The sequence below is a fragment of the Alnus glutinosa genome, chromosome 9 (genome assembly GCF_958979055.1).
Source record: "Alnus glutinosa chromosome 9, dhAlnGlut1.1, whole genome shotgun sequence".
NCBI classification, from domain to species: domain Eukaryota; kingdom Viridiplantae; phylum Streptophyta; class Magnoliopsida; order Fagales; family Betulaceae; genus Alnus; species Alnus glutinosa.
Window position 1 is genome coordinate 5,871,126 of NC_084894.1, and position 13,875 is coordinate 5,885,000.

The window sequence follows — 13,875 nt, forward strand, 5'->3', positions numbered from 1 at the left end:
CTCATTCAAGGCTACAGGACGATATAATCACTTGCATTGGAATGACCATTTATATAGGAATCAAGGGAATGGAGAAGGCCTTGATTGACAAATTTGATTTTCTAATAACGTAATGTGACGGTTGTTGGAGTCAGCTGTGGGTGTGTAAAATGACTAGAAAGTCTCAAAATTCTGCATTGAAGGACAAATGATGTGATTGGTAATTTTACAGTTGAGAAAACTGTATCTACGAGAGTTCAATCTGGTGGGATAGGGATGTCACGCATGGTATCTCACGGATTCATAGGAATTTGCAAACAAATTGTGACTGGCCCTAATTACTCTTTTATTTGAATTTGAGAAAAAAAAAATGCTTGTTAATTAGTACCAGGAGAACCCAGACAACACACTTGGTTACAAGCTAGCATTATCAAGATTGAAACTACTTATATATGCCAAGTGCAATGAGTCAATGACATAAATAAAAAGATTTTCTTTTATTTATCAATGTGGGACAATAACGAACACTGAAGTCAATAATATGATTCGACTCTTTCGCCCTTTTACTCTCCCTCAAAAGTCATAGATGGTTTCCACGAAACAATTTTAGATCATGGCAGAGTTTTGCACGAGACTTACAAAAAGACCATTTTAAAACAAATACAACTTAGATTATTTCTTAATGATATATTTCTTACATATTAACAAAAAAAAAAAAAAAAAAATTTGATATGCCAATTATGTGTGTTTTAAATATTTTGGTAAACGGTATGGACAATGTTCCATCCCTACACATGCACTTGTATAATTTGATTGTTTGCTCAAAATCAAACACTACAAAGTTGAACACCATAGTGACCATTAATAGGTACAAGTTTATGAAACCTTAATCTTCAGAGGCTCCTTGACTAGATCTCAAGCCCGCGCCCCTCCAATTTTGTAGTTTGCATGTATTTACAATCTAGTCTGATCGTGCAAAAATAGACATCATCAGTTACATAGATATAAATAAAAATAAAGTATGATTTGTGATTTTTTTTTTTTTTTGTTGCTAATTTCCGTGGTTATGAGTTTCTTGTAATTTATGCATGTTCATAGGTTTTGGCAGTCATCCAAAATGTGTACGACATGATCTAGCAAAAACAAAAAATGTGCTTGCTTAGAAAAATGATAAATGTGTTCCACTTGATCACAATAAAATGATTGCAACACAAATCATTGCAAATAATATTTGGTTAATGTATATATAAATATCTTGTAGATTTATAGATATGCATTGTGAAAGTTTTACAATGCAAAATTTTGTTTACGGGGTTTTACAACGCAAAATTTTTACTTGCATTCTTGATTTATCGGAGAAAATCAAATGTTTGTATGACAACTTTTTAATGCTAGAAAATCATGAGCCAAAGATTCAAGAGAGGGGGAGAGTAAAGGGGAATATTTCTAAAAATCTTTGAATGATCATTTATTTCAATGCAACCTCTTTCTGTTGAACCTGTAACTAGAGTATTTTTAGACCGACACATTATAACATTACATCATCTCAATGCTTTTTAAAAAGGGAAAAAAAAAAGAAAGGAAAAAAAGGAAAATTAATCTTTTATTTGAATTAGAAAAACCTACATTGATTATGATGAGAAGCCAATCATCCATCTAGTTCTTCCTGGCTGCTTTGTCCTGTTATAGGTTTTTGGCCATCTTTTGCTTCTCAATAGACGCGACTATGCCAAAGCTTGATACACCCAACAATCTACTCGTTCAAGGCCACATGACAATATAATCATGCGCATTGGAACGACCATTTATATTGGAATCAAGGGAATCAAGAAGGCCCTGATTAGCAAATTTGATTTGCTAATAACGTAATGTGACGGTTGTTGGAGTCAGCAAGACTTTATGTTTATAACGGAATTATGAATCTAGAATCCTAGGATGTTGAACCGTGGGTGTGTAAAACGACTAGAAAGTCCCAAAATTCTGCATTGAAGGATGTTGGTATCTCACAGCTTCAAAGGATGTGATTGGTAATTTTGCAGTTGAGAAAACTGTATCTACGAGAGATCGATCTAGAGAGATAGGGATCGTCACGCATGGTATCTAAACGGATTCATAGGAATTTGCCAACAAATTCTGACGGGCCCTAATTACTATTTTATTTGAATTTGATACCACATTTGTTGTTAGATATTGAAAAAGAGAAAGAAAAAAAGAAAAGAAAAGAAAAAATGCTTGTTAATTAGTACCTGGAGAAGTGAGAACCCAGGCAACACGCTTGGTTACAAGCTAGCGTTATCGAGACTGAAACTACTTATGCTAAGTGCAATGACTCAATGACATAAATAAAAAGATTTTCTTGTATTTACCAATTTGTACAATAACGAACACTGAGTTGACTCTTTCACCATTTTACTCTCCCTCAAAAGTCATAGATGGTTTTCAAGAAACAATTTTAGATCATGGCAGAGTTTTGCGCTTGGATCACGAGACTTAAAAAAAAAAACCATTTTGAAACAAAACAACTTAGATTATTTCGAAGGGTTAAATACATATTTGGTACATGTGGTTTAAAAACTTCATTTTTTGGTACCTTAGTTTCATTTCGCTTCACAAATGATACTTATATTTTGGAAAAGATTGACTTGGTACCTCTATCTATTTTTCCTTCCAAATTTTAACGTCCTTTCACGTGTCAACCTCTGAGAGTTGACACGTGGAACAATATATATAAAATATTTAAAAATTAATTAAAAAATTAAAAATAATAAAACTTAAAAAAAATTAGAAAAAAGATAAGAAAAAATAAGAGGGGTAGCTAGCCACCTCCTTGATTGGTTTGTGGTGGCCGTGGTTTGGCCGCCCATGGCCAAATAAAAAAAAAAAAAGAAAAAGTGAAGAATGGGATTTGGCCCTTGGGCGTGGTTCGGGTTTTGGCCATTGGGGATGGCCGAACCACCCCTAAGGGCCAAAGAAAAAAAAAAAATTGAAGAAGGGGCTTTGGCCATTGGGGGTGGTTGAACCACCCTCGTGGCTCTTGGGGCCACCCCCAAGGGTCAAAACCCCCTTCTTCAATTTTTTTTTTTTTGGCCATGGGGTGGTTCGGCCACCCTAGACCGGTCAAGGGGTGGCTTTTTTCAATTTTTTTTAATATTTTATTTAAGTTTTATTATTTTTAATTTTTTAATTAATTTTTAAAGATTTTTTAATTTTTAATTTTATTTTTTATATTGAGGTTGACACGTGGCAGGACGTTAAAATTTGGGCGGAAAAATAGACAGAGGTACCAAGTTAGTCTTTTCTCAAAACTCAAGTAACATCTGTGAAGCGAAATGAAATTGAGGTACCAAAAAATAAAGTTATTGAACCACATGTACCAAATATGCATTTAATCCTATTTCTTAATGAAATATTTCCTATATATATATTTATTTATTTATTTATTTTAATATGTCAATTATGTGTCTTTTAAATATTTTAGTAACCAGTATGGACAATGTTCCATCCCTACACATGCACTTGTATAATTTGGCTGTTTGCTCAAAATCAAACACTACAAAGTTGAACACCATAGTGACCATTAATTGGTACAAATTTAGGAAACCCTAATTATCGGAGGATCTTTCACTAGATCTCAAGCCAGCACCCCCCAATTTTGTGTTTTGCATGTATTCACAGTCTAGTCTGATCGTGCAAAAATAGGCATAATCGTTACAAAGATATAAATAAAAATAAAATATATGATTTGTGATTTGTTTTTTTGTTGCTAATTCCAATGGTTATGAGTTTCTTGTAATTTATGTATGTTCATAAAGTTTTGGCAGTCATTCAAAATGTGTATGACATGATCACAACAAAAACAATAAATGTGCTCGCTTAGAAAAATGATAAATGTGCTCCACTTGATCACAACAAAATGATTGCTAAACAAACCATTGCAAATAATATTTGGTTCACATATATATAAATATCTTGTAGATTTATAGATATGTATTGTGAAAGTTTTACAATGCAAATTTTTTACTTGCAAACTTGATTTATTGGAGAAAATCAAATGTTCCTATGACAATTTCAATGCAAGAAAATCATGAGCCAAAGATTTGAGAGAGGTGGGAGAGTGAAGGGAAATATTTTTAAAAATCTTTGAATGATCATCTATTTCAATGCAACCTCTTTATGTTGAATTTGTATTTGTAATTAAAGTACTTTTAGAGTGACACATTATAACATTACATCATCTTAATGCTTTTAAAAAAGAAAAATTACTCTTTTATTTGAATTAGAAAAACCTGCATTGATGAATGATTTTTGTCAAACGTCTTGTATTTAAGATTGTTGAAAGTAATTTTATTAGTTAACAAAAACACTTTTTTTAAAAATAAAAAATAAAAAAAAAAAATAAAAAATTCTCACGTTTATCTAATGTGTCAGAAGCCAAATTTTCCCAACTAAGTGATCTAAAATTATCCTACTATGTCAATTATCTAAAATTAAGCCATACATTTAATTAGTTAGAAGTCTGTTTTGAAGATTTGAAATTTAAATGTAAAACTATCCTAATCCCATCCCCAAAGCATTGAATATACCAAAAAGATTCTTGCTGTTCTAGAGTGTTCTATAATTGGTACATTAAGCAAATTGATATACATATATAGTTGGGCTAACATACCTCAAAACTTGGGATTTTTAATTTTAACGTTATCAAGAGTTCAATACAGAATTGGATTCTACATGGCAATCCAATCAACCATACCATATATAGAGTAGGTTATTTCTTGTTCATCTATTTTAGCAATGCATTCAGATCTCAAAAACCCTGCCAGATTTTCTTCTTTCAAAACAATATTATCAAACACAACTCCATAGCTTCAACAAAACAAAAAAAAATTTCATGAATTCCTCCGCTCAATCTAGGAAAAGATGGTTTTTCTCTAAAAGCCTTCAAAGTCGAAGCTTTCCAAGAACGGTTCGTGACGATGCGGCCTTTGCAACGGTTGAGTCAGAGGCCATAGATTCTCCTTTACTAGCTTATACTTCGCTAAGAGATTTGATGCCCAAATCATCCCTAATGAGAAGGCGAAGAAATTTCTCGTCAAGAAGTTTAGTCATGCAATCTGCTCGAGAGATTCCTATCAGTAATTTTCTTGTCCAAAAGGCTGCTTGGGCTTACTTGCAGCCGATTCCAGTGTCAACAAGCACGTCAAGCTCCTGTAATAAATCCATTTGGCACCGTGTTTGGGACGAGGTAAGGCCTCCTGTGAATTCATGTATTAACTTCATTAACAGGCATGTTATCTTGGCAATCACAGAAGCGTTGGTTTGGATAGGCTGTTGGGAGGTATTCATGTGACTGGGCATGCATGAGAAATATTTTAGTGAGCTAGCTTGATCGATCGTAGATTTTCAGTAACTAGTTTCTGGCATGTATGAGAGTCCTGCTACTGGACCCAACTGCTCATTTCAATGTTTTTTTTTTAGGGTTCGTTTGGGTTTACGATTTCAAAAAGTGCGATATAAAATAACGATTTTAAAATGTGCGATTTGAAAAAAGTGATTTTTAAAAACGCAATTAAGCGTTTGGCAAAATCGCAGTTTGACCTTTAAAATCGCGAATTTACCTTTAAAATTCTACGTTTTCAAAAAAGTACCATTTTATCTGCGATTTGAAAAAGCATATTTTCTGCGTTTTCAAATCGCAATTTTTAAAAACGCAGTTTCCAAACGATCTATGTTCTGCGATTTGATTTAAAATCGCACTTATTGTCTATGAAATCGCAATCACAAACGCACCCTTAGTCTTTTTATTGTGTTTTTATTTTTTGAGCTTTTGTTTCTGCAGTTAACTTTTAATATATAATAGCAAGTTGGTATTAGATCTTCAAACTCATTTCAATATTTTTTTTAATCTTTTTATTGTGTTTTTATTTTTTGAGTTTTTGCTTCTGCAGTCAACTGTATTAATATATAATAGCTAGTTGGTATTAGATCTTCAAACTGTGTATCCTGGTATGCTTTTTTTTTTTTTTTTTTTTTTTTTTTCCCTAGGTTTTGATTTTTCTCGCAAAGCCAAAAGCTTGGATCATGAAAAACTTCCTTTTAGGTTTCCAAAAGAATTTGTTAGGTTGCCTTTAATCTTTTGAATCTAGTACCAATGGCATCATCTCTAAAACAACGTTTTTTTTTCCAGACCTCTCAACCAAATGATCATACGGCCATGGAGAGCGGATTTCGCTAAAATTCCAGCATTTTCTTGAAAACTTGCTTTTAATTGAAACTTTTGAGTATATATATATTTAGATAAGAATGAAGACTAGGATAATTAATTCAAAGATAATTTTATTTTATAAGTATAGTTTGACAGGTGTTGAAAATCATTACGCTGAGTAGACGTTATCAACAACGACATTTTGAGTCGTCGTTGATAAGGTGATAATAGTGACGACAAGCCGTCTCATAGGAGGTATTTTTAGCGACTACTTTCAACGTTATTAACAACGGCAATCTGCGTCTGATCAAGTAATTAATAGGATATGTTTTTTTTTATTTTCCCCTTTTCTTATTTAATTCAAAGGTTTGTTCATATGTTGTGGCGAGAACGGCCAAACTTTTAAAAACAATTGATCAGAGAAATTGTCATCTGATTAATTTCCTTCAAAAAATAAAAGGAAATGAAGCCCATTGATCTGAACCCTAACAAATTAATAGGATAATATAGCGCTAATTAAAGGGTGGTAAAGCATGAAAGTTATAGTCTTTTACTTGAAGAGTAATGTTGAAAGTCTTTGAGTTTGTTGGGCAAGATTTTCGAGTAATTGAAGATAATATATATAAAACGTACCCTAAATATCTCATTTCCGTCATACTCGTTAAATTGAATATTTAAAGTCTTTTCTTTTTTATATATTTTGCCAGAACACTGTAAGTGTGTGTTTTATATTGCAATTTGGTAGACAAAAATTTCGATTCTAAACCAAATTGTAGAAAATAAATTGTTTGGGATTACGTTTTTAAAAAATTGTGATTTGAAAATGAAAAAATTAGAAATAAAAATCTGCATTTTCAAATCACAGGCAATAAGTTGTTTTTTTGAAAATACACAATTTTAAAGGATAAACGCTAAACTGGGTTTTTATAAATCACGTCTTCAAATCGCATATTTTAAAATTGTAAATCCAAACGAACCCTAAGTAGTAAGTATAATGTTACTGTTGAACTACGTACAAAAACGTTCTAGGTTTACATACATTAAAAAAGAAGAAGAAAAAAATTCTAATAATTAGACTTTTAACCATAAAACAAGCCATTTTACCAGCTTGGTAGCTTGTTACCCTTTGAGAGCAGAAAAGGAACAAATTAACTGTATTCAATGAAGAGATCAGCAAAAGCCTTATACCTTTATGATTAAGTATATATTCATTATTCAATAGGGCCAAGGTTATCCTTTTTTTTTTTTTTTTTTAATTGATTTGAAGTGATCTCTTCAAATATATATAGTCGTCTACGTACAGAATTGCACCACAGCTAGCCACGACAGACGTCATTCCCTAAGATTAAAAAAAAAAAAAAAAAAAAAAAATGTACATAAATTAATAATCTTATTGATTTGGAGTTAATTAACAAAGCAACTCAATCTTCTCGAGTGTCCTTTAATTTGCTTTTACAATAAGATGTAGAATAAAATCTGAATTTTATTTATACAGACCGATCACAATAATGCCGGTCCAATATCCACTTATAATTAATGTGCTAAACTTATTGAATAAGATCAATTTCACTTGGCTTAAAAGATTGGTAAAAAAATAGTAACTGAACAACCCTAAAGCAAAAAAGAAAAAAGAGAAAAAAACATATAAATATGTAAAGAGAAATGATTATTATACAATTCTTGACACAACTTTTGTTTAACTTTGTTTACGTGATAGTTTATTTTTATTTCTTTATTTCTTTTCTATTTTTAAGAAAATGATGTAGCAAGCATTTTTTTCCGCAATGGTTTTATCATTTTTCTTGAAAAAAAATAAAAATAAAAATAAAATATCACGTAGATAAAGTTGAACAAAAATTGTGTCAAGATCAAATTGTAGCAATCATTTCTAATATATGAAATTAACGTGTGAACAGACTCCGATACGTTAAATAATGTTTTTTTATTTTTATTTTTTGTTCAAAAAGTTAGACGAGAGTCCTTTGCAAACTCATCAATGTAAAAAAATAAAAAATAAAAAATTGAAGAAGGAAAACGATAACTAAATTCTCCTAATTTTGATGGATGGGTCGAGATCTCTAGATATTTTAGGATAACTGATAACTCGATAAGATTCTTTTGAAATCCTAACCCTACTTGAAATCAACATTTCGAACTTTAATTGTTATCTCAATATTTCCATATTTTGTGGATGTTTAATTTAATTTTTGGGAAACTTTACTTATCCCCTTAATTATTAAATAATTTTAATTTCCCTTCCAAACTTAAAAAATTACAATGTGAAATTCTAATCTTTCAGCTCCTTTCAATTATACCCCATACCATTTAATTTTCGTTAACATAAACAAATAGCATGTAAAATGTCCGTTATACCTCCATAAAACTTCTAAAGATACAATTATGCCTTAATTTTAAAAAACTAAAATGAAAATGAAAACAATTTAAAAACAAAATAATAATAATAATAAAAAGATGACCCACGACCATGCCATGGGTGATGCGAGACTTGACCAACAGCATGGCCATGGGTCATTTTTTTCCTTTTTTATTTTAATAAAAGAGTATTTTTGTCATTACTTTTCCGTTAAGATTTAATATAATGGAAAGACCTAACCAACTGAAACTCTATGTCAGTTGAAAATTGTTTGGTAGTTAAGGGATATGAGTAAGTGAAATTTTCCCTTAATCTTTTTAATAAAATTCATATTATTAAGTTATATGTTGATATAAAGAAATCTTAATTATTTATCGTTAATGACTGTGAGAACTTTAAAAATACTAAGAGATCGAAATGCTATTTTTTGGGCACAAACTTTTGAAGCATTATCATTGGAATAAATGAGATATACCTTTTCAAATTAGATAAACCTAATTTGTTAATAAAAAAAAAAAGGAAAAAAAGAAGATATATATATATATATATATATATATATATATATATATATATATATATATATTTTATTTATTTATTTTTTTTTAAAAAAAAGAATCTTATCATGAGGGTTGTTTCTCCAGGATCACATGCCCATTCTCTAGTTTCGCCTACGTTAAGTCAAATGTCTCTCATTTAAGCTCATCCTCTCAACGACATTAGAAAAAAAAGAAAAAAGTACTTCTGCCCCAAACCACTCTTTAATTTCCTTCACATTTCTCTAAACAGAAGCCAATACTGAAAACGACTTCTACCAAGAACACGTTATTCCTCGCTAATATCTCTCTCTCTCTCTCTCTCTCTCTCTCTGAAATGGCTTCCAATCTCTCCCAAACGGGTCAAACCACTAGTTTGTAACTGCAAAAGGTTTCCGGTCCTCTCTCTCTCTCTCTCTGATGTCTTCCAACAAGAAAAAGCTCATCAGAACCATATTTACATCCAATGCAGGCTGTGGCTGTAGCAGAACAAAACCGTCGGATGTATTTCAGCCGACGGCAAAGCCTCGGAAAATCACCGCCGACGAGAACCCAAATCCTTGCGTTTCCTCCTCGAGCTCCTGCGACAGGAACGGCGGGCTTTCAGTTGACGAAGAAGATTTCACCTCCCCAACCACAATCTCCGAATCCGAAACCGATCCAAAGAGTTCGAAGATTCCGACGCCGTGCCCAAAAATCAGCGACAGCATCGCCGTGGAGAAGGACTCGAGCGACCCTTATCAAGATTTCCGGCATTCAATGCTTCAGATGATCTTGAAGAAAGAGATATACTCGAAAGATGATCTTCGAGAGCTTCTTGATTGCTTTCTTCGGCTGAATTCGCCTTGCCACCATGACGTCATCGTTAAAGCTTTCAAGGAGATCTGGGATGAGGTTCTCTCCGATAGGCTGATGCTGCAGAAACCGTCGAGATCGACCATGTGAATGAATCGTAGGTGGTTTTGGCACGTGTGAGAGCCATGGGAGGTCATTGAATTCGCACGTGGAAGGAAGCTGCATGGGAAGGTAACCAGTACCCACTTCATTAGTCATCAATAGATGGGCTTCGATACTGCTCCAAAATTAAAGCATGGCAGGAGATGAGCTATATTGTGGCGGTGGCCTCGAAATTAATAATTATATATTGAAAGGGGAAGAGTTTTTAATTTCTCTCTGCTCAGTAAAGGTCATAATCTTTTTTCTTTTCTTTTTTTTTTTTATTTTTTTATTTTTTATTATATATATATATATATTTTTTTTTTTTTTCTTTATCATTTTATGTCATATAATTTCCAACATGAGCATTAACTAGTGAACTGTGTAGTTTTAATGAGTTAGCGGTTGGGCTATCTTTGTTGCATTGTACTGCCGGTGGTTGGCACAACTACAACTATAATCTTAATTACTTAGAGAAGGAAATACTTAAAACTTACATAGTTAACAATGTCCCATAAGATAAAAGTATTTATTATAGACCACTATTTTTTTAATTGATTTATAGGCAAAACATGATCGAGGATTAACCTTCATCTCCCAAGGGGTAACACAATTTACTCACTGGTTTGAATCTTGGATCTCCTCTTAATTTGGACTAAAGTCACTTGTAAAAAAATAAATAAATAAATAAAATCGTAAGTAAAGGTAATCCCCAGAAGGAGCCTACAAAAACGATGAGAATTTTTAACAACTTCTTGTCATGTTTTTAAAGGCCGCAAAATTTACATTCTCGATCCCAATTTTAAAGGTAGAATGAAAACAATGAAAAGTTAGTGTTTTTTTTTTTTTATTATTTATTTATTATTTATTATTGGGAAATATTGATGTTTTTATTATCATGTATGTGTGCTCTAGTTTAAGAAGGGTAGTGTACGTATAAGGTTTTAAGCCCTAGGTTCAACTACCATGTAATTAATTTGATCGATCTTAAGCATAACCTAAACCACACATATAGTTACCCATCAAGAACTCACACATGCGGTCAAATTCAAGCTTGTGAAGAAAACAATGTGCACATGCAATTAAATAACTTATTACTCATAACAAATCATTCAGCACAAAAAAAATTAAAAATTTATAACTCATCAAGACATCAATTCTCATGCATAAGATACACACAGTGTCCCCATTGTGTGAGATCAATACATCAAATAGAAATGAGAATTGATGACCGTAAAAGTGCACTTACCAAAGTGAATTCCATCAGGAATTAACACAAACACAAAGGAAAAATGAAATGCATGATCCAATGAAGTAAAGAAAACATGCAAAACAATATAATGCAAAGACAAACATAATTAAAGAAACTGATACGTGTCGACGTCCTAAGATATGAGATATATATGTGACATGAGATGCAATTCTTGGCATGAATTGTGGCCTTCATTCTAGCCCTGAGATAGTTCACAAAAACTAATCGTTTTCCTAAGAAACTCAAATTGAAGGCCATCTGGCAGTTTGGCTAAACAAGTCACAGGAGAAAAATATCTGAATTTTTCACGGGATGCTACTATATGAGTAATAATAATAACTCATACAACGGAAAATCTCATGTACAAAATTTTTCTTTCTTTTTCTTCTGATACTACAGACTCATCTTAAATTAAATATACTAGAGGGTTATAGATAAATTTCAACTTATATAAATATGAACATTGTTATTACAACTTAATATACATATCTAAACATTGTTCTCAAAAGGTGCCACAAGAGGCATGTCAAAATACTACAAACTGACCATAGATAGTAAGTCATGAGGTGTGTTTGGTTCGGATACTAATTCAATATTCAAACCAGATTTTTATTCAAAAACCCGAAATCCGTATCCAAGTTGAATAAAACCTGGTTGGCACTTGAATTTAGTTTGAATGAAGTTTGAATTTCAAGGTGAGTGGTTGACGCGTTAATTCCGAGCTGGCAGAAATCAGACTTTCTGGGGACTACAACTCGAACAGCAAAGTAGCTATAAAGGATTCAATTACCTAGAAACTAGTCTGGCAGCGTTGCAGGTAGCCTTCTTCGAGATCAACACGTTTCAACCCTCTCCTCACACGGCTGTGATGCACCAAATTCCTTTAAAATCCCATTTTTCTTTTTGCCTTCTTCCCATCAAGTTACAGCACACAAGGACGAGAAAGTCAAAAAGTAATTGAAAATTCTACTACATATATATTTCAAAGAAAAATAGGAAAATGGGGTGGCTCGTAGGCCACCCCCTCCCAAAGGGATGGCTGCCACCTATATTTTCTTCTCTTTTTTTCTCTTTTTTTTTTTTTTTAAAAAAAAAATAAGAATAAGAATAAGAATAAAAATAAAAATATAATTTTACTTTTTTTACTATTTAGTTTTTAGTTTTTAATTTTTTTATTATTAGTTTTATTATTTTTTACCATACCAATCATTATGCACAACTTTTCATACAAACCAATCATTTCCTACTATTAAAAAACATTTTTTTTCAATTTCTAAAAATTAACACTTATTTTCATAACACCAATCATTATACACAACTTTTCATACAATCCAATCATTTCCAACCACTTTCTACCATTATAAAACACTTTTTTTTCAATCTTCCAAATTCAACACCCAAACACATATTCGAAAAGAATCTGAATTATATTCAACATCCAAACACATTTTCATTGCCTTGAAATCCGTGATTAGATTCAGAAAATTATTCATATTCGAAATATTCGATATCCAAACGCACCATTAGGTTTCAGATCAGCATTAAGCACACAAACCAATACATGCTTACGGTTCCATATCCTTTTCTTCTTTTGCAGTACCTGTAACAATTACCCCAATTTTAAAGTGGATTTTTAAGTCCAAAATCTTGACGAATTTCGTTAGTGTGCCACCTCAGATTAAATTATAATGACACGTGTCACCAATAATTAAAAAAAAAATTATAAATAGAAAAAAAAATACTAAAAATTAATTTTTTTTAAAAAAAGCTGAAAGATGGGGTAAAGGGGTGACTGAACAACTCTTATGGACTTAGGAACGTTGTTCAGCCACTCCTTCAACCATATTTAAGAGTGTCCAAACCACCATCCCGCCATTTGGGCCACACCAAATGGCAAAAATAAGAGAGAGAAAAAAAATTAAATTAAATTGAATTGAATTGAGGGGCAGCAAACCATCGATCTCCAAAGACCTAAAAGGAAAACATCAAAGTACTTATATTAATTAACTAGGTGATGTTGGATTGTCAAATGGGCAATCAATTTGATTGTTTGACACATCATGCACTTTCCGTCAGCCTCAATTAAATATTAACGTATGGGGAATGTTATATTATATTGATACACAAACAAATTTGATAACTGAATCGTTTCAATTCAAACTACAGGAACCTATATTCAAACCCAATTCTTCATCGCTGGTTTCAACTCCACAACTCGGATATATTCTAGCTAGTTAATTAATCTTAAAGACCTTTTAGATTTGTTGACCTGAAGACACTGCCATTTGTCGTCAATTTGTGGCATTAACGAAAGCCATCTTAATTTTTTTTTCGCAACGACAATCAGTGTGAGTAAGTTTAATGGATGGTAAATTGGCTTTAATTAAGCCTGTCTCATATAAAATAATAAATTTATTTATTTAATTAATATTGTAATAAAACGTCGATACCTGACCCATTAATTAATATTGTAACAACAGACCCCATCTTCTCCTGTGATCGATGTTAGACAAGAAGGGCTTAATTAATTTTGTTATTAACTTGGTTCAACTGCAAATGATGTTAATTCCGATCCTCCGACTATCTACCGTATATCCAA

The 13,875-nt window shown here is 31.9% G+C and overlaps 1 protein-coding gene across 1 annotated transcript; it reads left to right on the forward strand.

The window, feature by feature from the left end:
* The first annotated feature begins 9,260 nt into the window (after positions 1–9,260).
* LOC133878100 (transcription repressor OFP8-like) lies at positions 9,261–10,289 on the forward strand. Its single transcript, XM_062316600.1, has one exon. The coding sequence runs from the start codon at positions 9,509–9,511 to the stop codon at positions 10,031–10,033; it is 525 nt and encodes a 174-aa protein (XP_062172584.1). The 5' UTR covers positions 9,261–9,508; the 3' UTR covers positions 10,034–10,289.
* Positions 10,290–13,875: the final 3,586 nt, after the last annotated feature.